Source organism: Narcine bancroftii, chromosome 4, assembly GCF_036971445.1.
Source record: "Narcine bancroftii isolate sNarBan1 chromosome 4, sNarBan1.hap1, whole genome shotgun sequence".
Taxonomy (NCBI): Eukaryota; Metazoa; Chordata; class Chondrichthyes; order Torpediniformes; family Narcinidae; genus Narcine; species Narcine bancroftii.
Genome location: NC_091472.1, coordinates 75,783,643 through 75,811,027, shown reverse-complemented (window position 1 = coordinate 75,811,027; position 27,385 = coordinate 75,783,643). Strand labels below are relative to the sequence as shown.

Below are 27,385 nucleotides of genomic sequence, written 5' to 3'. Positions count from 1 at the left end.
TGGAGGAAAAAAGAAACTTTAAGAAAATCACCTGCAAAAAGGCAATGTTTGTTGCAAAAAGGAATGACTGTTGGCCAGTGTTGGAAAATCATGTCATAGAAAGGGTATATGAACAGAGGCAAGATTGCTACATAGTCACCTGAACATTTGCACTGCAGCGGGCCAAGTTGCACCCAGAACTCAGTAAAGATTTTGAGGCTACTGTCAGCTGGTGCAACCGTTTCAAGAACACAAAAAATCTGGTATTATGACAAAAACCAAGAATTACTCAGAAACTACTAAAAGATCTTGAGCATAAAGTTTTCACCAGTTTATTATATATAATCGGCAGAAACACAAGTTTGCGTGCGCAAATATCAGAAACATGGACGAAACCTCCATGAATTTCGACGAGATAGGCAATAGAACAGTGGAATGGAAAGGTGTTAAAACTGTGCAAACCCGAAGTACAGGCCACAAAAGGACAAGATTTACCAGAATTACGTATAAATTTTAGGGATAAGTTCCCTGGACAAATTAAAAAAATTAGGGGACCAATATTTTCAACAAACATTTTCTGAAACTACATGGAATTCTATTTTGAAACAAGTCTATTCATCCTCTCTTTATGCTGGACATTCATTATTACAATTTAAGGTAATACACTGGGAGTTCAATTGGCTAAATTCTATAATCTCTTCTCTAAATGTGATAAATGTATAACTGAGGAAGGTGCACTTTACACTGTATCATATGTTTGGGTTATGTTATTCTCTTTCCTGGGCATCCTGTTTTGGTGTCCCAGCGGACATAACAACTCACCTCTGCCTTGTGGACCAAGCTCCCTAAGTTCCTGGGCACCCAGCTGCATTGCACCATGGCCTACCACCCCCAGGCCAACAGGCTGGTTGAAAGCTTCCATTGCCACCACAGATCAGCACTGGTGGCACGGCTCAAGAAGCCCAACTGAGTAGATGAACTACCCTGGGTGCTCCTGGGGATACACACAGGGCCCAAGGACAACCTTGGAGCCTTCTCTGCTGAACTAGACTATGGCAAGACCCTTTCAGTCCGGGGCCATTTCCTTCTTCTTGCACACAATCTAGCCACGATCACCGCAGTTGTCCTTGAGTGGCTGCGACACAAACTGGGCTCCCTTGCACCACTGTCACCATCGTGACACGGTCAGCCACCTTGCAACTACCCCCCCCCCCCCCTGACTTGCCTTCCTGTTCGTGTGTATTCGTGCGAACTGGCGTGCACAGGACTCCCCTTCAGCACCCCATGAAGGACCACCCTACAAAGTGCTGCAAAGAAATGCATTCACTTTTACACTTGACATTGGGGGCAAGGAGGAATTATTCACACTGGACTGATTGAAACCAGCCCACCTGGAATTGTCCCAACCAGTACAGGTTCCTCCACCGGTACGTAGATTCGGCTGCCGAGTCAGCTGACCGCACTCTCAATGCATCGCAAGACCATTGGTGCCAGTTCTTTTGGGTAGGGGGTGGTTTATGTGGCGATGTACATGTTTGTAGTGGCAAATTGGACCTGCTTGTCAGGCATGGTCAGCGGGGCAGCCACAGTAAAGATGGCGTTGTCAAACCGTCTCTTCAGGTCCAGACTGGAAGGGCGCATGTGCGCTTGCGTCATTATGACATAAGTGTTGGAATGCAGGGGCGGGACCGGAGTTGGGCAGCATGGAATTCAAAGTAAACCAGGTGTGTTACTCGAGCTCTCAGCCTGTTGTCTCGGTCTTTTTGCTGTGCTCACACACAATGCGCTACAAGGGATAGTTCTTAGTAAGCTGGATGGACTAAAGATAGAGAAGTCTCCCAGACCGGATGAGATGCACTCACGGGTTCTGTAGGAGATGGCTTTGGAGATTGTAGAGGCATTGGAAATCATTTTCCAGAAATCAATAGACTTTGACATGGTTCCGGAGTATTGGAAGGTCACTAATATAGTTCTGCTGTTTAAGAAAGGAGGGAAGCAGAAAAAAGGAAATTATAGGCCTATTAGTGTGACGTCAGTGGTTGGAAAGTTATTGGAGTCAATCCTCAAGGACGAGGTTATGAAATACCTCAAGGTGCATGACATGATAGGTCCAAGTCAGCATGGTTTCATGAAGGGATAATCCTCCCTGACCAACCTATTGGATATTTTCGAGGTAATTTCAAGTAGGATGGACAAGCGAGAGGCTGTGGATGTTGTGTATTTGGATTTTCAAAAGACTTTCAATAAGGTACCGCATAAGAGGCTGCTTAATAAGATGAAAGTCCATGGAATTACAGGAAAGATATTAGATTGGATGGAGCATTGGCTGATGGGCAGGAAGCAAAGGATGGGAATAAAGGGATCTGGTTGGTTGCCGGTTACTAGTGGTGTTCCGCAGGGGTCGATGTTGGGGCCGCTTCTTTTTACAATGTATAATGATGATTTAGATTATGGATTGAATAGTTTTGTGGCTGAGTTTACAGAAGACACCAAGATGGGTGGTGAAGTAGGAAGTGTTGAAGAAACCGAAAGTTGCAGAGACTTGGACAGCTTAGGAGAGTGGGCAAAGAAATGGCTGATGACATACAATGTTGAGAAATGTACGGTTGTACATTTTGTAAGAGGAAATAAACAGGAAGATTATTATTTGGAGGGGAGCAAATTCAAAATTTGGAAGTGCAAAGGGACTTGGGGGTCCTAATGCAGGATAACCTAAAGGTTAACCACCAGATTGGATCGGCAGTAAAGAAAGTGAATGCTATGTTGGCATTCAAGAGGAATAGTGTATAAGAGTAAAGAGGTGTTAATGAGGCTCGATGGGGCACTGGTGCGACCTAACCTGGAGTACTGGGTGCAGTTTTGGGCCCCTTAGAAGGGATTAATGATGTTGGAGAGAGTTCAGAGAAAATTTACGAGGATGATTCCTGGAAGAAAAGTCTAACATATGAGGAATGTTCAGCAGCTCTTGGACTGTATTCATTGGAGTAGAGGAGAATGAGAGGGGATCTCATAGAGACATTGCAAATGGTAAAAGGATTGGACAGAGTAGATGTGAATAAGATGTTTCCCTTGGTGGGTGAATCCAGGGGAAGAGGGCACACTTAGAATGAAAAGGTACCCATTTAAAACTGAAATGAGGAGAAATTTCTTTAATCAGAGGGTCGTAGATTTGTGGAATTCATAGCCATATACCGGTGTTGAGGCCTGATCATTGGGGGAGTTTTAGGAGGAGATTGATAGGTATCAAATTAGTCAGGGTATCAAGGGATATGGGGAAAAGGCTGGAATTTGGAACTAGATGTGAGAACAGTTTAGCTCATGTTGGAGTTGCAGAACAGACTCGATGGGGTGAATGCCTAATTCTGTTCTTTGATCTTGTGATCACTCCTATTTTTCTTTCATCCATATACCTATCTAAGAATCTCTTAAATGCCCCTATGTTCCAGCCTCTAGCACCAATCCTGGCAATGCATTCCAGGTACCCTCAACTCCTTATTTAAAAACAACTTACCCCTGAGGTCTCCCTTCACTTTGTGCAGATGTCCTCTGGGGTTTGCTACTCCAACCTTGGAGAAAAAGATACTGACTATGCTTCATAGTCTTGTTCTTTCTTTGGCTTGGCTTCGCGGACGAAGATTTATGAAGGGGTAACTCTCCGCTCCATCCTCAACATCCATTGGAGCGCTTTCATCCCTAACGTCGAAGTACTCGAGATGGCAGAGGTCGACAGCATCGAGTCCACGCTGCTGAAGATCCAGCTGCGCTGGGTGGGTCACGTCTCCAGAATGGAGGACCATCGCCTTCCCAAGATCGTGTTATATGGCGAGCTCTCCACTGGCCACCGTGACAGAGGTGCACCAAAGAAAAGGTACAAGGACTGCCTAAAGAAATCTCTTGGTGCCTGCCACATTGACCACCGCCAGTGGGCTGATATCGCCTCAAACCGTGCATCTTGGCGCCTCACAGTTTGGCGGGCAGCAACCTCCTTTGAAGAAGACCGCAGAGCCCACCTCACTGACAAAAGGCAAAGGAGGAAAAACCCAACACCCAACCCCAACCAACCAATTTTCCCCTGCAGCCGCTGCAACCGTGTCTGCCTGTCCCGCATCGGACTTGTCAGCCACAAACGAGCCTGCAGCTGACGTGGACTTTTACCCCCTCCATAAATCTTCGTCCGTGAAGCCAAGCCAAAGAATGTCCACGTCAGATGCAGGCCTCCCCTCCATTAAATCACCTCTCATCTTTCTTCACTCCAAAGAAAAAAAGGATAGCCAGCACCAAATATGAATCAGTGTAAGAAGGGAAAGTAACAAAAAATTTTGGAATTTTTAAGACCAGCATTACTTATTGTTTCTTTTAGTTTCCATGTCATTGCAAAGGAATTTTGTTTTTAACCTATTGTGATCTTTTTATTCTAGATGAACATGATGATGTACAGAAGAAAACCTTCACAAAATGGATAAATGTGCGTTTTGCAAAGGTAATGTTAACATTGTATTCTACAAGATTGAATATTGATATCTGGAATATCTCCACCTTGTGTATTACAAACATGAAACTCGAGAGTTGTTATGTGGCATGTAAAACTAAATGAGCTGGTGAGGAATATTAGCATCTAAATATGAGGTGTTTAGTTGATTCGACAGGGGGACAGATTTTCTTGTGAATATGGAATTTCATTTTCAAGAGTGGAGTGTGATTTTTTTGTTTTTGTTTCTGGGAGTAATTTATTGTCACATTGTGCAACATGCACATGTCTGAATCAGAATTTATTCTCATGAACATGTCACAAAATTTGTTTTGCGGCCACCTTACATAACCCACCTTGGAAAATAAATAGTGGAAGAAAAAGTCAAAGTAAAGCAGTGTCTGGGTTCATTTTTCATTTAAGAATCTGATGACAGAGGGATAGAAGCTGTCTGTTTGCCGCTGAGAGCTTATCTTCAGGATCCTTTACCTTTTTCCTGATGTTAACAGAATAAAGAGGGCAAAACCTGGGTGGTGGGGGTCCTTGAGGATCGAGGCTGCTTTCTTAAGACCCCTCATCTTGTCGACGTCCTCGATGGAGTGAAGACTGGTGCCCGTGATGTCACAGGCCGGGTTAACAACCCTCGAGTTTTTTTCTGTCGTGAATGTTGGCACCTCTGTACCAATCAATGAGGCAACCAGCTAGAATGCTCTCCATGTTACACCTGTAGAAGTTTTCAAAAGTATTCGGTGGTATACTGAATTTCCTCAAATTCCTCACATAATACAGCTACTGGCAAGCCTTCTTTGTGATTGCGTCGACATTGGGGTTTCAGGACAGATCCTTGGAGATGTTGACACCCAAGATATTGAAGTTCTTGACCCTCTTCCACTGGATTGGTTCTTGTTCTCCTGACTTCTTCCTGAAGTCCAGACTCATTTCTTTGCTTCTGCTAATATTGAATGCAAGGTTGTTGGTTGTACTGAAATTATTGTGTTTTTTAAAAACAATCTCATTCACAAAAACTACAAAAGTATATTTAAATTAAAAAGGGACAAATGCAAGAAAATAGATTATAAATATTTGCAATGATCCCATTGCAAAAGGGAAAGTGACTTTTAAATAGTGTAAACAGATATTTTGTGGTTTTGGAGCATACCTTGATTAGAGTAGCAAGGGGAGGTTCAAGAGTCTAACTATTGGAAAGAAACTGTTCTTGAAGCTAGAGGTGCTGGTTTTCAGGCTTCTGTACCTACTGCCTGAAGGTAGAAGTAAGATGAGGTTGTGACAGGAGGATGGGGGCCTTTATGGTGTTCACTGCTGCTTTGAGGCAGTACTTCAAACAAACATCTTAAACGGATGGGAGGTTGGAGTGTGTAAGGAACCTGTTGAGTTTTTTTTAAACATTCTGGAGCCTCCTGTTTTTTGAACTTTCAAATTACCTAACTGTGTAAACGCTCCAAAGATGGATGGATGGGGGTGGGGGGGCGTCTGAACTTAGCTGGGTTTAATTTGCCAAGGTAGGTAGTGTCAGAGGTGGAGTGTATTGATGTTGGGCCAGTTGAAAACTGAAGGGAAGATGACATCATGATGTTGGGTGCAGAAAAGGTTCATAGGGAGTCTACTAGCTGCTTAGTGTGCAAATGTCAGCACTGCCTGTGTGAATCAGGTTTGGTGGGTCTGGACAAAAGGGTTTGCAATCACACATAGCTTTTATTAACATTGAATAATTTGTAGAAGAGTGTGAGAAAATATTAACGGGAATAAAACATACACAAGTTATGAAAGGGCATGGGAAAACATTGCAGGAATAAAACACACGTGGACACAATTTATAAAAGAGCATGGGAAAATGTTAAACAGTACACAATTAATAAAAGCTACTGTATGTGTGATTGCAAACCTTTGTGTCCAGATGCACAAAATCTGATTCTTTTCTCAACACATTACATTGGGCATTGAAGCTGCTGTGCTACACGTCCCGTCTCTTTTGCTTCAGGAAGGTGGCTTGCTGTGTAAAAGGACTCACCAACTTGACTTTTCTTCTGCTCTGTGTGAACAGGCAAATCAGCTTCAAGCGAAGGGTCGTGTATGCAGCTTTTTAGTGTAAAAATGGCTATAAACCCCTAGGAATTTAAAAATTCTCTCCTTTGTTCCATCAATGTGGACAGATGTGTGATCCCTCAACTTCTCCTTCATTGGCGGTAAAATTCCATATTGTTCATACAAATCATTTTTTTTAGTGCAGATGTTATTGAGAGTTATTGATTGCTGAGATTGGCATATTATTTCCTGTGGCATAACATTTTCCATGAAGTACTAGGTAGTTATTTGCTGAAAGAGGAATTTGGCAGGTTGCCCATATAGAATGAATGTTGTGTATGTTGTTGTTCCAAAGCAATTGGATACAATGATGGTGAAATTGTATCTTCATTGTCATCGATTTTTTGGTAATTTGGGAACTTGTGGAATTTGATATCAAAATTATAACAGCATCTTACAGTTGTTTGGCATTACACTGATCCTTTCTGAATATCCTTTGATTTATTTGATAAAAATGGAACCAATTTGTGACTGGCCATGCTAGATAGTACCGTAGAGCAATGCTCTACAGGTATTCCCCAACTTGCGACCTCTGCAACTTATGACCATCCACACATAAACTGAAATTTAAAAAAAAAGTATGTTTTTCTTTATGTGGATTATGTGGTATTTGAAAACTATTACAAGGATACAGAGCATATAGGAGTCAAAATGTGCGTACTTACCTTGCTAGTCAGTGTCCCAAGGTCCATAGGCTGGGCACGGCCATCTTGCTTCCTGTGCGCATTTCCGAGTCTTCGCTTGGTGCATGCGCAGTGGGTTTGCGTATTAAGAGTTCAGTTGGTGCATGTTAAGAGTACGAATTCAATATCGTTAACTCTCACACATATCCAAACCGAACTCCAACACGCGAACCCACTGCACATGCACCAACCAAAGACTCATGTATGCACACAGAAATCCAGATGGCCGCACCCAGCCTTTAGACCCTGGGACCCCACAACGCTGAATAACCTGGTGAGCATGGACCAGAATGTGGAAAGATTTGCTAAGGTTGATCGACAAATTCAGTAAGCTTTTTGTTATCGTCAAACATGCAATGAAAAATTTTTTAAGTTTGCTTTTAAGACTTCGGTACTCTGCGCATGTGTGCAAAATTCCAAATTGTATCCATTTTGTGACATGACTGATCCCGTGGTCCCAATTGCAAATACCTGTATTTGGCCTTGTGCTTGTTTTCAATCTTCTTGGTCTCTGTTGGTTGTTTCCGTGGATTTCCGTGTTTTTAAAAATCAATTTTCTGCACTTTTGAATGATTTCCACATTCAGGAGCTTGGATCAGGGGCCATTAGTCTTCTCATTGATACCTTTTTTCATATTTTATTTAATCAACATATATAGGATCATAATAACAAACAGTAGCAAATAACCATAAAACTTTAAAAAAAAACCCTCTAATCCCTCCCTTCACCCAAACCTAATCTAATCCCATAACTAAAATACATAATATCATTACTGTATAATAATTAATTCGGATTGCATCATCCAACACTCAAGGATCCCAGAAATATCATAAAATTGTTATTCTTTCAGGGAAAACTTCACTAATCAGGAGAATAAAAAAAAAAATTAACCTCATAATTCTAGCCTCTCAAATTGTAAGTACATTTTTCTAAAGGAATACAATGTTGAATCTCAGCATGCCATCTATCTAATATTAATGAAGCATTAGATTTCCATGTTACAGCACTACATTTTCTTGCTACTACTGAAGCTAACTTAACAAATTTTAATTGAAAATCTGACAACAATAATTTAGGAGTAATACTTTCAAAATTTCCTTACAACAATAATTCAGGGTTTAATGGAAAAATCACTCCAGTTATTCGTTGCAAAAATTTACTAACAGAAATCTAGAAAAGAATTAACCTTCAAACAAGACCATGTAGAATAAAAGAAAGTCCTAATTTCTTATCCACATCTAAAACATTGGTTCGATAAATTCGATCTCCATCTACTCAATTTCTAATATACAATTGATGTAAAAAATTTTAATAGAGTAATCTATATCTTACATTGATAGTATTAGATATAACTTCTTTACATAAATTTTGCCAATCCTGATGATCTATTATCATGATTAGATCTTGTTCTCACCTTTCTTTTGCATTAAGCAGACCTACTTTAGGTTTTTGTTCTTGTAAGAAAATATACAGAATTGAATTGTCACTGATATCTTTGAGCAGAGGTGCAGTGGACACCCAGGGTTCCCGGCAGGAGTGGGGCCTCTGCCAGCAGAACAAGGTGGAACGAAGCAGCGAAGTGACCATTGTAACCGGGAACAAGGTGAAATAAGCAGCAGTGCCTCTTGTCACTGGCCTGTTTAGCAGCATCGACTGTGGCTATGGAGGTCAATCCTGGAACAGCAGGCTCTGCCTCAGTTGCTGCAAATATAGGGCATTGTTGAGTTGTTGTCTGCTGTGCTCTTCGCTTAGCTCTCCGCTCCTCATCCTGACTCAAGATCACTCTTTTGCCTTGCTTTAGGTGTTGATGAAGAGTACCACGCCATTTGTTGCAGTCTTCTCTGGTATCCTCTCAGCACTGTGTTGATTTTTAAGGCTTTCATATCACGCTTGCAGAGGTCCTTGAAGTGAGAAGCTGGGTCTATCAATCTACATTTTGAATCATAGTTGGGCTATTTGGGAAAATGGTGGGAGAGGTAAGAAATCTAAAGAGATTTGCATTAGATAGCTGCTGTGTCACCTCCTTCCAAGAACTGTGTAGGGGAATTGTAATAGGATGAAAGACGAAAGTTTGCAGACACAGTGATTGAAGTAAAAACACATTGCTGGAGATACTCAGCAGGTCAAACAGCATACTTCATACTGCAAAATCAATGTTTCATGGTTATGGTCTTTATCAAGGTGTGAGCAAACTGTAGGCAGGTGCAGGGTGAGGAGCATAGATCACAGACAAGAGGAATGGGTCGATAAGTAAGGATGGCACAAGAGAAAACGGGGAGGGGGCATTAGCTCTGTGAATGGAGAGGAATATGGCATAGAGCTGTAAGAAAGAAGACAGAGGGATAGGGAAGAGAGGGAGAATGGGGAATGGTCTTGTAGAAACCTGAGAAGTCATTGTTAAATGCCATTCATTTGGAGAGTGACCAAACAGAATATTGGATGTTGCTCCTCCAATTTGCCAGTGGCCTTGGTTTGGCAGTGCATTAGGCCATGGAAAAACATGTTGGCTCGGGAATGGGACGCAGAATTGAAACGGTTGGCCACCGGCAGGCCCCTGTAATTGATGCAGACAGAGCAAAGATGCTCAGCAAAGCAACCTCCCAATTTGCATCCATCTTCTCCAATGTTGAGAAGGTCACAATGGAAGCAGTGGATGACTCCTACAGATTCATAATTGAAGTGTTGCTTTATTTGGAAGAACTGTTTGGGGCCCCGAATGGTGGTGAGGGCACAAGTATGGCACTTCCTATGGTCACATGGGAAGGTGCTAAGGGGGCGATTAGTGGGGAAGAGATGAGTGAATAAAAAAAAAACAATGTTGGAGAAGCTTCGAATTATATGAGAAACTCAGCTATCCCCCTCCCCTGTTATGTGCCTCCCTCCATTATCCTCTTGCCCATGGGCCTGTGCTCCACCCTCTCCACCATTTTATTCATTTGCCTGTCTACATTTTGCTCATATCTTGATGAAAAGCTCAAGCTCAGTGTTGGTTACAGATCTTTCTTTGCAATATAAAGTACGCTGTTTGATTTGCTAAGTTTCAGCATTCTGTTTTTAGTTGTAATAGGATGCCTAAATGTATTCAGAATCTTAATTTTATAAAAAGAAAAGGGTTGTAATTGAAACAGGATCTTGATTGGGAATATGTATCTGGGAAAAATGTTTTTTTGTTTAAAGGATATAACAAAGGATAGCAGGGAACCACATTTTTCTGACTTGAGAAAAATTGTTTTCCAGGAATAGAGTTGGATGCAATGTATTGCAAAGTGTGTCTCCTAAAATACTTTTCATTTATTCCCATGTGAAAGTATTTTTTTCCTCCCCTTCACTCCAGTGTTTGGAACTGAAAAAAAAATCTTTGGTTACGTATTACAAACCACTGTTCTACTCAGGATGGGGAGAAGAGTCAACATTATTTACTGGAACTTTGTCAATGTAGATTGAGTCAAATTGGCTTTTGACCTGAATTGTAATGAACAATTTATATTGAATTGAGTTATTTGCAATAGAAGCAGTATTGAAGTGGAAGGCTATGCTGTGTTTATATATTTATGGGTGGTGGGCTTTGCAAGCAAATTGATCCAATTTATTGCCCATCCCTCATGACTCATGAGGATATTGAAAACTTGTTAGAGTTTTCTTAAGTTTACACACCTCAGTCTGCCAAAGCTTAACAGATTGAAGTTATAACATGGAAGGCACCAGGACCATTTTAGTTAAGGGTTTAAACATTGATTTATTTTGAAATAAAAATATGTACCAGTAAATGATGCTTTAGGACAGCTTGGCTAGCAACATTTGTGAAGAGTTAAATAAGGGTGATCATTTCAAAATAATTTTGACCTGAACCGTGGGCGTTTAGAGATGATTCATGATGATGGAGGAGGATAGAGAATGAAAGGGAACATGTATGATCAGTGGAAACTCATCTCAATTCCCTGGCCTATTCCCTTGCTGATGAGACTGGCCGTGGTCTCATGCACTGCCAAAGTGAGACCACTGACAAATTGTAGGAACAACACCTCAGAATCAATTTGGGCACCCTCCAAACATAAACTTCCCTGGTTTCCATTAGCCCCTCCTCTCCCCTGCATCTCTTTCCCTTTCCCTATGTCTCCTCTCCTCCCACTCCCTGTCTGTCTACCTCACTCTTCCCTTATCCCTTTGTTTCCTTTCCTTCAGCTCTGCATTCAGAGTTATCCCCTCTCCTGATCAATTCTCAGCTTTTCTTTCCTTCCCTCCTATCCATGTCCATCTGTTGGCCTGTGCTCCCTTTCCTTTCACTTCCCTCTAACTTTTTATTCAAGTGTCTGCGTGAAGGGATCAGGCCCAAAATGTTGGTTTTATACCTTTGCTGCCATCATTTCATTGTGTTTTTATGCTGTGGGACATGTTGAATTTCTCCAGCACATTTGTGTATTATCACTGACTAGATGGAAGGGAGCATTGATTACATTGCGAAAGGTAAAAAGGGGCGAGTTTTTCCTTTACCGTTTTACTGTGAGTGAAATGTTTCAGAATTATAGGAAATCTTATGCAATTATATTGTTGCCCAGTTTTACAATGTGGTGGTATATTTTTTGAAAAACAAAATGCTGATTCAAGATTTTGCCTAACAGTTTGGGTGGAATGCTGAAAGATTCAAGAGTCAGCCCACTATATCTGTGACCATTCTCCAAATACAGATCCTGATCAATTTATTTGAATTGCCCATGAACGTAAAGTGTTTTAGCCCAAAAGGCCCATCAAATCCAAGCAGAAAACAAAATAAATAAATCAACATGATGAGAAATTTTGGAGTATTTTGTACAGTTTCGGTCATCACATTACAGGAAAGAGGTGACTGAAATTGTGCGCTGCAGTGCAAGCGAACAAGCACAAAGAATGAAAGGCTGCATGACAGGCTTTAATTGACTTAAAACTTGCACACAACGCTCAGTATCCTTTCTGCTTCTGTGTACTCTGCTCCTGCCCAAGGGCCAGCGTGAGCCTTTATGCGGGCCGGTGATTGGCAGTCTCCCAGGTCACGTCCCTGTAGGTACAATGGGTTGCCCTCTGAAGTAGGCAGTGCAGGAGTGCGGACAGGCGCAGGTAGCCATTGACAGTCCAGTGGTTGTATCACCACAGAAATCAGGTTTGGCAAGAATGTTTCCTGTATTGGAGGACTTTTGTTTTCAAGCAGAGACTTAATAGGCCGGAATTGATTTAGCTGAAGCTAAGAAGGCTAAAGATTACATGGTTGAGGTGCATAAAATTGAGAGCTGCACATCGGGTGGATATCCAGAGTCTGTTTCCCACAGGGCATGGATTTAAGATAAGAGGGAGGAGCCTTAAAAAGGATTTAAAGTGCAGGTTTTTAAAACAAAGGAATGCTTGTAGAATTGGTGGTAGAGGTAAAAACAATAGTAATATTTGAGAGACATCTAGGCAGGTACTTGAATAGAGAGAAGCAAGATAGGTTGCAGATGCTGTGATTGTAGTAAAAACACCGAAATGCAGGAGGAACTCAGATGGTCTATTCAGTATCTACAGGAGACAAAGATATATTGCTGATGTTTTGGGCCTGAGCCTTGCTTCAAGGACAATGCAGAAAAGGCAGAAGCAGGATATATCAGAAATTTCCAGATTTTGTGTTTGGATAGCGTTACAAAATTAATTAACGTATGTTATAGTTTAGTTAATTACAATTTTTTGCATCAGTTATATTTAACTCCTAAAAGATTAAAAAGATGATGTTTTAGTGAATCAGATTTGTGTTTTCAAAGTGGGAATCATACTGGTACTTTTGTGCATTTTGTGTCGGAATGTATAAATGTCAAGCCTTTTTGGAAGAAAGTAATTAAATTTTTGCAAGATTTGTTCCAAATAGAACTATATGTAGATCTATGGATGTGTTGATATGAATCCAATTACAGCAGGTTCACGTTTGGAAAAACCTCAAATTGCATTTATCCGATTGGGTTTGGTGGTGGCTAGAAAATGTATAGCTGAAACTTGGAAAGATGATGTTGAATTAAATATACAAAGATGCCCTAAAGAAATAGAATTATGTTTGTATTTAGAGAAGAAAACGTAAAATTTACAAAATAATAATTCTTTTTTTGTTAAAATGTGGACTTTGTATTTGGAATGTATGAACGATGTAAATTGACACACCACATTTCAACCTCTATTATGATTTTATGTAAATGTTTTTTTAATATAAGCTACAAGGGGGGAAAGTGGTAAAGGGTCGGAAAGTTGGGAGGGGGGCTTATAGGGGGTAGATTTAGTTTCATTTTGTGTTTTATATTTTGCAAAATTTTAAATAAATTTTTCCAAAAAAAGAAAATCCTGGATTTCAAACAATGGGGGAGGAATCCTGATCAACAAAAGTGTTAATTGGATGTGATAAGGGATGAAGTAGAATTTATCATGTCTGGGCGAAAGGAGATAGGGAATGGAGACAGACAGAGGAAACAAGGTGGTGGGGGGGAGGGAAGGTTTAGCAAAAGCCAGAGAGGCCGATATTAATGCCATCCGATTGGAGGGTGCCCAGTTGGAAGATGAGCTGTTGTTCCTCCAATTTTCAGGTGGTTTCAGTCTGACAGTACATGAGACCATGGACAGACGTGTCAGAATTAGAATTTATTATAATGAACAAGTCATGAAATTCGTAATTTAAACATGCATATTATTACCATCCTACAACATTACAAAATAAAAAAAAAATGCATGAAAAGTAAGGCAGTGACTTTGGTTCAATGATTATTCAAGATTATGATGGCAGCGGGGAAGAATCTGTCCTTGTGCCGTTGAGTCCTTGGTCTTTAGGTTCCTGTACCTTTTTCCTGAGTGAAGAGGGTGTGGCCTGGGTGGTGGGAGTCTTTGAGCATTGAGGCAGCTTTTTAAAGACACCATCTCATATAGATGTTCTTGATGGAATGAAGTCTGGTGCCTGTGATGCCACAGGCCGAGTTATTCTTCTCCTGAGAGTTGACACATACCAGGCAGTGATGCAACTAGTCAGAATGATCTCCTACCAAATCTCTTCAGACACCTCTTTGTGATTGCATCGACATGGAGGCTCCAGTAATGATCCTTGGAAATTTTGACACCCAGGAATTTGAAGTTCTTAACACTCTCCAGTACTGAGCCTTCGATAAGGACTAGTCTTGTTCCCCTGACTTCCTCCTGAAGTCCACAATCATCTCCTTGGTTTTGCTGACGTTGAGTGTAAGGTTGTTGTCGTTACACCATTCAACGAGCTAATCTATCTTTCTTCTCTGTGCTTCCTCGTTGCTTTTTGTGATTCTGCCAACAACTGTGGTATCATCGGCAAACTTTTAGTGTCGTGGATATACACATGCACCAGCGTATGACCTATATACATATATATTGTGTACTGTGGGGAACTATTTTAGATTTACAATAAAGGATGAATGATGGACCAAATCTCTGTGTGCAAGTGTACTTCTAATCCTCAAATACACAACTGATTGACAATGAGGAAATAAACAAACCTCTTTGACACTCCAAATGTTGGAGAGAAGATTAGAAGGTTCGAAGATTACAAGATGAAGACTACAAGAACCATAGGTTGAAGCAAAGAGAACAAAGGAAAGAGGATTCAAAATGGTGGAAGGATGTTTTGGAGAATACAAATAATCAGAAGGCTGGTATGATTATATGGAGTGATTTGATAATATTTTGTCTTGCCCATAATATAACGGATACACAAGCTTTCAGCAGAAACAAGCACTGTTTCTTAGCAAAGTGGGAAGGAAGACATATAAATTGATGACATCTCTTTTGGCACCTGCAAGACCGAGTACTAGGTCTTATGAAGATTTGTATGCTGTGTTAGGAGAAAACCTATCGCCTAAACCAGTAGTAATTGTTGAAAGATAAAAATTTTATTCCAGAAAACAAAAAGCAGGCAAAATCGTAATATTTGGCTGAATTGCATAGACTATCGGAAAGTTGTAATTTTGGAGAGACCCTGAATTAAGGGACAGGTTAGTCATGCACAGCAATGATTGCGGAGTAAGATTGCATGTGATACCGCCTTAAGTTTCGAGATGGGCAGCCAAAGCATGGATATCGTACAAGGAGAGTCGCAGGTAGTGGGAAAATTAAACCAAAGAGAATGCTTCCGCTGTGGAAAAGATAACCATAGTTCGGGTAATTGTTATTTCAAAAAAATCCCGGTGTCATCTATGTGACAAAGAGGGCCACATCAGAGCCAAATGTCCAAGAAGAAATGCCATGTACAATTGGGCTAGTTATGAAGATTGGCTGCGTGTGTATTACATTTTCTCAGTGGTCATGAATTCTCATTCCCTAAATCAGCACTGTTCCTCACAACCAGGTTCATTGTAACGGGGTGAGAAGTGGGAGAAGCAGTCTTTCTTGCCCTCTCCCTTCCTCCCCACTCCTCTGTATAAAGCCTCTGTGGCTGCATTAAGATTAGACTTGTTTGCTTTGTCTGAGAAACAAGTGTCGAATATTGATGTGCAGCCACTTCAGAGCTGGGCACAGGAGCATGCTATCCAGAGAACTGCAAACCCATTGCTGTTAATAGCTGTTGCACCGATGGTGACTGAATGCCGTCCCTCTTGCACTCGAGGCCGGGTCGAACCGGCCTGTCTGCAGTGCTGAGAAGGGCAGCCTGTACCTGAACTTCTTTTCTTATCCTGGAATAACTCTGCCCAGCTTCAGTGGGGAACAGAATATGCCTTTGTTTTGCAAGAGTCACCTGTAGGCCACAGATAACACAAGGTGTCTCCCGGTGAAGATAAACATTGGGCAAGACAGGCGTGAGGTATTTTTCCTGCTGCATGCACATAATCTCTCCCCTTGCATTTTGTGGGATACAAACATAAATGTTACTGCCACTTCAGGGCAAAATATTCAGAGAGTTGCCAGCACCTCCTCTGAGGTCTGGTTCATCTCATGGTGATAACGGCCCTGGGAGCAGTGCTGTGACAGTTCACTGGAGCACGGCTCTGGTGCCTCACCGGGCTACTCCAGTCCAGTATCTCATCAGGCTGCTTCAGGGCAGCTCTAGCACCTTGCTCAATGCGGGATCAATGGACAAAAATGGCGTTTTCCTTACCCATATTTCCTCAAGTAGCAGGAACCGCTTGATGTTTTCCTGGTGCTGGCAAAACAGTTCCAGCTGCATGGAGGATTATGGGTAAGGAAGATGACCATTTTGCTTGTTTTTTTAATAATTTTTTATTTTTCACACAGTAAACCACATCAACCAAAATATATACAAACTTTTCTCATTAAATATACAGTGACATTTTCTCCCTTTTTTCTCCCCTACCCTCCCTCCCTCCTTCCCACGCCCCTCCAAAACCAATAGTCAACATATACAATACAATAAAATCATAAAACAATGAAAAATAAACAAGAAAAATGCGTCATCTACTTTTACACACTGAATCAAGTCGTTTTGTCTTATCATTTTAGGGGTGGAGGTCCGAGGCAAGCCCTCTCTGTTATATTCCATGTATGGTTCCCAAATTTGTTCAAATAATGTGACTTTATTTTTTAAATTATATGTTATTTTTTCCAATGGAATACATTTATTCATTTCCATGTACCATTGCTGTATTCTCAGGCTCTCTTCCATTTTCCAAGATGACATTATACATTTTTTTGCTACAGCTAAGGCTATGATAATAAATCTTTTTTGCGCTTTATCCAATTTAAGGCCTAATTCTTTACTTCTTACGTTACTTAAAAGAAATATCTCTGGATTTTTTGGTATGTTATTGTGATTTTATTTAATATCTGATTTAGATCTTCCCAAAACACATTCACTTTTGTACATGCCCAAATTGCATGTTCTGTTGTTCCCATTACCTTCTAACAGCGAAAACATCTATCTGTTCAAATGTTAATAAATTATTTCCCAAAAAACAATTTTCTATTCTATTGATTCCTTTTCTCTCCCATTCTCTAAAGGAAACGTTATCTATTGTAAAAGGGATTAGTAGGTTTTGTGTCAATAATAATTTTGGTATTTGATAATTTGTTTTTTTCCTTTCTAAGTGGATCTTCTTCCATATATTAAGTGAATGATGTAATACTGGTGAGCTTTTATATTGCACCAGCTTTTCATCCCACTTATAAAGTATATGTTCTGGTACCTTCTCCTCTACTTTATCGAGTTCTATCTTAGTCCAGTCTGGTCTTTCCCTTGTCTGGTAAAAATCTGGTAAATACCTTAATTGTGCTGCTCTATAATAATTTTTAAAGTTTGTTAACTGCAAACCACCTTGGCTATACCTCTCTGTTAATTTATCTAGCGTTACCCTCATTTTCCCCCCCTTCCACAGGAATTTCCTTTATATTCTCCTTAGTTCATTAAAGAATTTCTCTGTTAAGGAAATTGGTGATGATTTAAATAAGTATTGTAATCTTGGGAAAACATTCATTTTAATGCAATTTAACCACCCTATCAACGTTAGCAGTAATTCTTTCCACAATGTTCTAAGTCTTCCTGCAATTTCTTTATTAGTCGCTGATAATTTAGTTTGTACAGTGGCTTAACTTATTATCTAACTTGACTCCTAGGAATCAGATTGCTTGTGCTTGCCATTTAAATGGTGATTCTTTTTAAAATTCTGTATAATCCGCGTTACTCATTGGCATCACTTCACTTTTCTTTGCGTTGATTTTGTACCCCGATATTTCTTCAATTTCTTATGCAATTCTTTTATTGATATTTCTGGTTCTGTTGGGTATACTATGATGTCATCTGCAAATAAGCTGATTTTATTCTCCGCCTTTATTTTTATTCCTTTTATTTTATTTTCTGTTCTTATCAGTTCTGCCAATGATTCTATTGCTAAGGCGAACAATGAGGGGGATAATGAACATCCATGCCTAGTTGATCTGCTTAGTTTGAACTGGTTCAATACATATCCATTTACCACTACCTTTGCTAATGGTCCATTATATAATGCTCTAATCCAGTTAATATATTTTTCTGGTAGATTGAACCTCTGTAATACTTTAAATAAGTAGTTCCGCTCTACCCTGTCAAAGGCTTTTACTGACTCTAAAGCAACAGCCACTGTTGGTTTCTTATTTCCTTGAACTGCATGAATTAGATTAATAGGTTTACAGACATTATCCGCTGTTCTTCTTTTCTTAATAAATCCAGTTTGATCTTGTTTTACTATTTTTGGTACACAATCGGCCAATCTGTTAGCTAATAAAGAGTTAAATAGAGATATTGGTCTATATGATGCTAGTGTTAATGGATCCTTCCCCGTCTTTGGTATTACTGTAATTATTGCTGTCTTACATGAACCTGGCAAATTTCGTGTTTCTTCCAGGAGAGGAGGAATTAATAACTCTTTAAATGTTTTATAGAATTCTGTTGGGAATCCATCCTCTCCTGGTGTTTTATTGTTTGGCAGCTTTTTTAATACATCCTGTACTTCCTCTATTTCAAATGGTTTTATCAGTTTGGTTTGTTCCTCTTCTTACAATTTCAGCAGTTCAATTTTAGCTAAAAACTCTTCTATTTTATCATCTTTCCCCTTGTTCTTAGTTTGGTATAATTGTTCATGAAATTCCTTAAAGTTCTCATTAATCTCTGTTGGGTTATATGTAATTTGTTTATCCTTTTTCCTTGATGCCAATACAATTCTTTTAGCTTGTTTTGTTTTAAGTTGCCAGGCTAATATTTTGTGTGTTTTTTCTCCTAGCTCGTAATACTTTTGCTTTATTTTCATTATGTTCTTCTCCACCTTGTATGTTTGTAATGTTTCGTATTTTATTATTTTGTCCGCCAATTCTCTCTTTTTCATTATACTATCCCTTTTTATTAGTTCCTTTTCTGTACTTACTATCTCCCTTTCCAACTGCTCTATTTCCCGATTGTAGTCCTTTTTCACCTTAGTTACATAACTTATTATCTGGCCTCTAATGAAGGTTTTCATTGCGTCCCATAGTATAAATTTGTCTTTCACTGATTCCATGTTTATTTCAAAATATGTTTTAATTTGGCTTTCAATAAACTCTCTAAATTCCTGCCTTTTAAGTAGCATGGAGTTTAACTTCCATCTATATGTTCTTGGTGGGATGACCTCCAGTTCTATTGCTAATAACAGGAGTGAATGATCAGATAGTAGTTTAGCTTTATACTCAGTTTTCCTAACTCTCCCTTGAATATGGGTCGACAATAAAAACATATCAATCCTTGAGTATGTCTTATGCCTACTCGAATAATATGAATATTCCTTCTCTCTTGGGTGTTGCCTCCTCCATATATCCATAAGTTTCATTTCCTGCATTGGTTTAACCATAAATTTGGCGACTTTATTCTTCGTGTCCCTTCTTCATGTTGGGATTTTACTTAGGGAGTCATTGATGGGCTGTTCTGGAATGTTGTTAATCATGTTCCTGTCAAATGAAACTGTTTCATTTGGAAGATCTTCAAAGTGCTCCCTCCAACTAGAATTGATGTCAGCATTGCTCTAATGGCTGCAGGTAGTATCATGGAAGGTAGGCCTCAAGCAACTCAAGTTCCTCAGTTTAAAATCTATTCCTTCTTCAGTTGAACAGAAGACAATAGTAGGAATTGAAGCAGTGCATCCTATATTGGAAGATATTGCAAAACACATGGAGAATATGACTGTTCAAATGAATGCTGGTTTTATCCGAATTTATGATCAATTTGATGCTATGAAATGAAAAGGATGGTTAAACCATCTTTGCTTTTTGGAGGGGCTTGACCATGAGTGGATGGACCAAAAACAGTTTCAGTGCATTTAAAAAAAAAAAAATCCTTGAGCTTTCTTTCTCCACCATTGATTTTTCAGATTTTGGGTGCTCTTCTGGTCTGCAGCCTTGCATTCCTGTTAATGTTTCCTGTTGTTGGTCATTTTGTAAGGAGATGAAAGGTTTTCTCTTTTCATTGATGACTTGTTGGAGTAGTTTGTCATTATTATCAAACCAATTCTGATGTTTTATTTATCTTGAACCAAATTGTTTCTTTGCAGGAGGTGATGATAATGTTCTTCAATTGATTCTAGTGTTCTTTTACAGATGGTAGGATTTGTTGAAGCAGGTTGATATCTTGGAAGGTGTCAACATTTAATTTTTTAATAGTGTTTTGATTTTGGTACTTTCTTTTGGGCCAAATCTTCATTTTCATGGTGGATGAGATGAGTCGATGATCTGTCTAGCACTCATTGGCAACAGCTTTTGTTTTCAGTGCATCTTGTGAGTCCCGTGATCATACGATGATGTGGTCGATGAGGTGCCAATGTTTGGAGCGTGGATGCTGCCAGAAGATTTTGTGCCTACTTTTCTGATGAAATATGGTGTTTGTAATCACCAGGTTATGTTCAATGCATTTGGTGAGAGGAGTGTTCCATTAGCATTGACTTTGCCAACTTCATCCTTGCTTATTATTTCCAGTCCAGACCCTATGATCTTTCCCGACTTTGGCATTAATCTTGTCGTTTGGAACTGAGGAAAGGACATCATCGTTGGGTATAAAATTTCATCTTTACTTCATCTTCAGCATCCATAGTTGGAGCATAGGCGTTGATGATGGTGGAATGTTGGTTCTTGAAGAGCTGGATTCGCAGAGTCATGAGATGATTCCCAGTGGTTGCTCTGTCAGTTTCTGAAGTAGGCTGTTTCGGATGCCAAAACATACTCCATGGTTGTTCAGGATCAAGTCCTTTCCAGGAATAGGTGTATTGACCTTGCTCTTCCTTTAGTTGCTCTTCTTCAGCTCTACAAGTCTCACTCAGAGCAACAATATCAAAGCTGAATTTTTGGAGTTTCTGGGCAACAAAGGCAGTTTTCTCTGGTGGGTGTAAGTTTGGGTTATCTATCAGAGTTTGAATATTCCAGGTTCCACATTTCATAGTTTCACTTCTCGATGTTTTTTGACTGCATGATGATGATCCCTCTGGATGCAGTTTTCCAGACAGGATGGAGTGAAGCAGATTATTTTTAGGGCTCCTTTTCTTGCTCCCTCCAAGTTCAGGGTGAACAAAGTGGATCCTAAATAAGATTGCTCAGACGTGAATACTGCTACTGGTCAACTTTCCTGCTCTTGTCCAAAAGTTGAGCATTTGAATCAAGTATTCACTGCTTTTGTGCTGCCTCTTGGCTAGGAGCTTCCAGCCATCACTTTGCTTGCTCCTGTCACCCTTCCCCAATCATCGAAAGACTTGAGGAAGATTGGCCCACAGAGCGAAAATGCCTGTGTGTGTATTTGTTTAATTTGTACCAGGTATTGCACTCCAAGAAGCACAAACAACCAACTAATTCCAATGGCACGAAAACTATGAAGATTAGAGGTGATGGATTTGTTGCAGCCTTCATCCACCTTCACAGCCATGGAGTTCAGAGTAACTTGGTCAGCCTGTTCCACTGTTGAGTTATTGGTTGGATTGCTCTTTGTCAGGGACCTTGTTAAAGACTGGTTGTACTGAAATGGAAAACCACAGCAGAACCATGGAGAATTCAACCCGGTTTATTCACAATGGTCATACAATTATTATGCCATTGGGAACAAGGGATACAAGCCATGAGTTCAGCACTGACTGCATTGAACCTTGTTCAAATTACAGGCAGCAAGGGGACCCTTTTTAAACCATATTTCTGCATTTTTGGCGGTACATAACATTCTTTGGCTTGGCTTCGTGGACGAAGATTTATGGAGGGGGTAAATGTCCACGTCAGCTGCAGGCTTGTTTGTGGCTGACAATTTCGATGCGAGACAGGCAGACACGGTTGCAGCAGTTGCAGGGGAAAATTGGTTGGTTGGGGTTGGGTGTTGGGTTTTTCCTCCTTTGTCTTTTGTCAGTGAGGTGGGCTCTGCGGTCTTCTTCAAAGGAGGTTGCTGCCCGCCGAACTGTGAGGCGCCAAGATGCACGGTTTGAGGCGACATCAGCCCACTGGCGGTGGTCAATGTGGCAGGCACCAAGAGATTTCTTTAGGCAGTCCTTGTACCTCTTCTTTGGTGCACCTCTGACATGATGGCCAGTGGAGAGCTCACCATATAACATGATCTTGGGAAGGCGATGGTCCTTCATTCTGGAGATGTGACCTACCCGGCGCAGTTGGATCTTCAACAGCGTGGATTCGATGCTGTCGGCCTCTGCCATCTCGAGTACTTCGATGTTAGGGATGAAGTCGCTCCAATGAATGTTGAGGATGGAGCGGAGACAACGCTGGTGGAAGCGTTCTAGGAGCCGTAGGTGATGCCGGTAGAGGACCCATGATTCAGAGCCGAACAGGAGTGTGGGTATGACAACGGCTCTGTATACGCTTATCTTTGTGAGGTTTTTATGTTTGTTTGATTGGTTTTTCATGCAAATACAAATAGATGGATCATACAGAGAGGAAATGGAAAACCATCAGCCTTACACATTATCCCTTATCAGCCTGATAATTGTCTCAGAGTTTCGATCCTTTGATAGAGTGTCAAGTTACTTGTAAGTTGCATCGGTTTGCATTGTTCATTTTGGTTGGTTTCGAGGTTAATTACAAGATGTTAATTTGTCTCATTAGAAGAATGATTCTGTTCCTGTTTTTCCATTGTGGCAAAAAGTATCCTGGCATTCCTTGGTGTGATCTCTGACATTGTAGTAAGTGTCAATTTCAAAATAATTAGTTCAATATCTTGTTCTGTCTGGGGCATTTCAACAGAACACAATTTAACCTATGAATGATTTCTCCAGCAACTGTGTTGGATTCAATGGGACACAATTAGCACAGTGTCATCATGTAACCTTTGTAGACCTGTATGAGATCGGATTTATTTCTAACCTCTAAGTGATAGCCTTATAAATTTTTACATTCCTTCCTGCTTATCATTCCATGATAACCAATCATAATATTTGCACATTTTACCAGATTGTAAGCTACTTTGTATAGTACCATAACTGTAATGATTATCAGCAAGATGGTTCCATTGAGCCCCAAAAGTTTCCCAACAAGTTAAACGGCCACCAACCAGAACTGCCTCTGCTGTTGGAATTGTTCATTTTAATTTGAACCTCCTTGATCTCCTTAATTTCCTCAGAGATATGTTTGGAGAGGTCAGTTATATTAGATGATTTAATGAGGATTCAAGCATGTCCAGAGCGATCTGGTTCAGTAGAATTGTTTGCCGGATAGCGATCATTTCAGTGGTTATGTGCAACACCTCATTCTGTGTATTTACTAAGGAGAGGGCAGTACTGTTTGCTAGTTGTTCAAGAGCAGTTGCAAAATTAATGATTTCTCTCAAGGTCCTGCCTATTCCATAAGCTGGGAAGGCAATCATCCAGAACCTTTTGCTTTTGGAAATAACCCGTTGCTGTCTATTCAAATAGGGATGATTTTGTAAATGGGGTAGGATTCTTAGGTGTGAGCCTATGTAGCCAAATAGCAACAGCAATAGCAACAACCTAGTTTATGGCTAGATTGGCTGTCCTCCCTGTTGGCAGTTTCCCCAGGAAGCCAGATGTAGGCTCTGTTGCCACATACCCAATAGGTCCCACTCACTGGTCGGGGTAGCACGTTGTCAGTTGAGCTGCATGTTGTGCAGCTACTGTTTCCAACAAAAATCGAATCATTGGGAGTTACAGTAACATAAAGCGTCCACCTTTTCCTTACTTGCAATCCTGGGCACCTGCATGAATGGCCAGTGGGCTCATTTTGAATAGTCTATAAACAATCTGAGATACCATTCCTCAAAGCATTGACAGCGACAGTTGTCCTCTTCTCTGACAATCGTGGGCCTCGCCTTTTTTGGTATTGTTCGCAATGCCCAAGCTGAAAGTAATTCACTTTGGTTAAGTGGGATCATGCTGCTACCATGGGGAGGGACCTCTGCACATACCCAGCACTGTTCCTCACCAACTACTTTAGCATAGTACAAACACAGGGACAGAAAGGTGTTTCTGTCTCCTTTCCCTGAGGGGACACAATGGTTATATTGCAATTAGTAACATCTGGAGCTGGGGAGATCACATTTGAGGGTCTCTCATTGATTTTGTCATTGCCATGACTAATGTGGATTCCCAACTGTGAAGGTTGTGGCATCCACAGAAAAGAGAGAGCAACATTAGAAGGTTTTTTTTTTGTTTCTCCTTATTTTTTCAGTCAGTTCGCTTTGGATGTTCTTGACTTGCCTATCTGCTTGCAGTTAGTGTATTGAATCCACCTGGGGTTTCCTTCAACCTTCACTGCTGTAGGGGTGGTGAGTAGAACTTGGAAGGGTCCCAACTTCTTCAGTCCCAGTTATGGATCAGTACATAATCCTTGGGTTGAAGCATGGGAGTATCTCTGGTGCTATTGGTAGGGTCTCGCGTCTCCTTTACCTGAGAATGTAGAACTGACAAGGATGCTGTACGTAGGTAATCAATCTGTCGCTTAGCGCATGTAAATCCAGAGACACATCAGCTTTGGGGTCAGCTCCCCAGGGTGTCCTGAGGGGCCTCCCATACATGATCTTGGCAGGTGTGAGTCCCATACCAGACTGCAGAGTAGTGCACATTTCAAAAAAAGCAAGGGGTAAAATTCTTATCCAAGTCAATCCTGTTTCGTCTGCTAGTTTGGCTAACCTTGTTTTTAGCGTCCCATTTGCTCTTTCCACCATCCCTGCTTCCTGGGGGTGGTGTGCACAATGGAATTGCTGTTTGATTCTTGTGTTTACAGAGTTCTTCATTAATCTTGGCCACAAAATGTGGCCCATTATCTGAACCAATAGTGACTGGTAGTCCAAAGTGCAGAATGATTTCCTGTAGTATTACTCCTATGATAGTTTCTGTGGTAGGCATCACCTATGGCTCCTAGAACACTTTCACCAGCGTTGTCTCCGCTCCATCCTCAACATTCATTGGAGCGACTTCATCCCTAACATCGAAGTACTCGAGATGGCAGAGGCCGACAGCATCGAGTCCACGCTGCTGAAGATCCTGCTGAAGATCCAGCTGCGCTGGGGGGTCACGTCTCCAGAATGGAGGACCATCGCCTTCCCAAGATCGTGTTATATGGCGAGCTCTCCACTGGCCACCATGACAGAGGTGCACCAAAGAAGAGGTACAAGGACTGCCTAAAGAAATCTCTTGGTGCCTGCCACATTGACCACCACCAGTGGGCTGATATCGCCTCAAACTGTGCATCTTGGCGCCTCACAGTTCGGCGGGCAGCAACCTCCTTTGAAGAAGACCGCAGAGCCCACCTCACTGACAAAAGACAAAGGAGGAAAAACCCAACACCCAACCCCAACCAACCAATTTTCCCCTGCAACCGCTGCAACCGTGTCTGCCTGTCCCGCATCGGACTTATCAGCTACAATCGAGCCTGCAGCTGACATGGACTTTTACCCCCTCCATAAATCTTCGTCCGCGAAGCCAAGCCAAAGATTTACTGCAGGGATAGCTTCTATCCACCGACTAAACACATCTATTATTACCAGATAATACTTATAACCCTGTATATGCGGTAATTCAATAAAATCAATCTGAATACTATCAAAGGGTCTGGGTGGCATGGAGATTTACTGACTTGCTTGTTTCAATGCTTCGTGGCTTATCTTTGGGTGCCACCATGTAGCTCTACACATTTTGACAATTCCCTCCTGACCTGCATTAGCATCGTGGCAACATGCAACCTTTGCAGACCTGCATGAGATCGGATTTATTTCTAACCTCTAAGTGATATCCTTATAAACTTTTACAACCTCACCCACTACCTTACTGTCATGAGTGATCCTACCAGGAGCATAGCTCCAAATGGCATCACTCTCTGGATCTCAGGACCATACAAGCTTTATCGACCAGTAACATTTGCATCAACAGTGAGGAAATGTTTTGAAAGGCTGGTGTTGAAACATATCAGCTTCTGTCTGAGTGGCGACGTGGATACGTTTCAGTTTGCCTATGTTGCAACAGGTCTATGGCGGATGCCATTTCACTGACTACACAAAGCCCTGGAACACCTGGACAGTAAAGGTGCACTCCCATTGAAAAACAGTGTCTGCAGCATGGATGGTGACCAGGCAGGTGCCATAGCTGGGAATGGAGGACCTGTTGCCCGCTTGCAGGGGAAAGCCTTTGGTTTTGTTCCTTGCCTCAAAATGTGGGGGCGGGATAAGGCTAATCTCAGCACCTGTATCGACGAGGAAATCCCTCTTGATCCTCTGGTCTGTGTGCCAACTGCCGAGGCCACTATTGGCAGCCGGCCTGCCCGTCTCCCATTGCTGTGTTGGTTTTGGCGGTGGGCTATGAGCACGGGGGATAGGGGTGCACCACTGGGCAGTTTTTGCCCCATCAGCGGTGGTGGAAACAGTACTCGCTGTTCTGCTCTGCGTGTCCTTTGCTTTGCCACTGTTTTGCAACTACCGCTGGTGTTCATGGTGGGCTGGACAGGGTGGCAGTGCCGATTGCGTAGACTGGTTGATGTGGAGGGAGTTCTGCTGTGGCTTGCGGAAAAGCCTGTCTACTTCCTTGCCTATGAGGTGTTGGGCGCTGAAATCTTTGTCTGAAACTGCTGAGGATAAGTGCACTGGTATTTTTGAGAGGAACAGTGCTTTGAATAGGAAACAGTCTGTGTGCTCATCTGCCAGGGCCACCATCTCGTGCATTAGCTCGGAGGGGTTTCTGTCACCCAGGCCCTGCATGTTTAGAATTCTGATGGTGCACTTGTGCTGGCTGAGGAAACGTCAGAACTGTCCATACTTGCGCTCAATTGGTGGGTTTTCTATGAAGGAGCTTATTTTGGCAGCGTCCAGGGCGCTGACGACGTACCATAACTTGGTGTCCTCTGAAACAATTACCCTTATGTGGAACTGTGACTCAGCCAGCTGTAGCCGGGCTGGCTTTCCCAGCAAGGCAGGAGATGCAGGTGCTGCGACTGTGGACTCAGCTGGTTGCTGCATTTTCTTGTGATCGATGCTTGTTCCAAAATGTTGGAACCATCAGGGTCACCACTGTAGCGTCTACTGCGACAGCGCTACCAAACAAAGAGATGTCCACACAAGGTGAGTGTAAAACAAAGACCGACTTTACTGGTTTGAATTCCCTGCGAGTCTGCGCTGGCCCACCCACTTCTGGTGACATACCCTCTGACTTCCATAAGTGACGTCATTGCGTTGTGGTGTTCCTCGCTGGCTGGCTACTACGAGGAAATGAAG

At 41.4% G+C, this 27,385-nt stretch overlaps 1 protein-coding gene across 2 annotated transcripts in view; it reads left to right on the top strand.

Annotated features, from left to right (window-relative positions):
• Window positions 1–27,385, top strand: part of LOC138760695 (utrophin-like) — a 632,519-nt gene that overhangs the window by 120,595 nt on the left and 484,539 nt on the right. For both annotated transcript variants that reach the window (XM_069931641.1, XM_069931640.1), the window contains one exon: window positions 4,398–4,459. In XM_069931641.1, coding sequence (XP_069787742.1) covers window positions 4,398–4,459 — 62 coding nt within the window. The remainder of the gene's footprint in view (window positions 1–4,397; window positions 4,460–27,385) is intronic.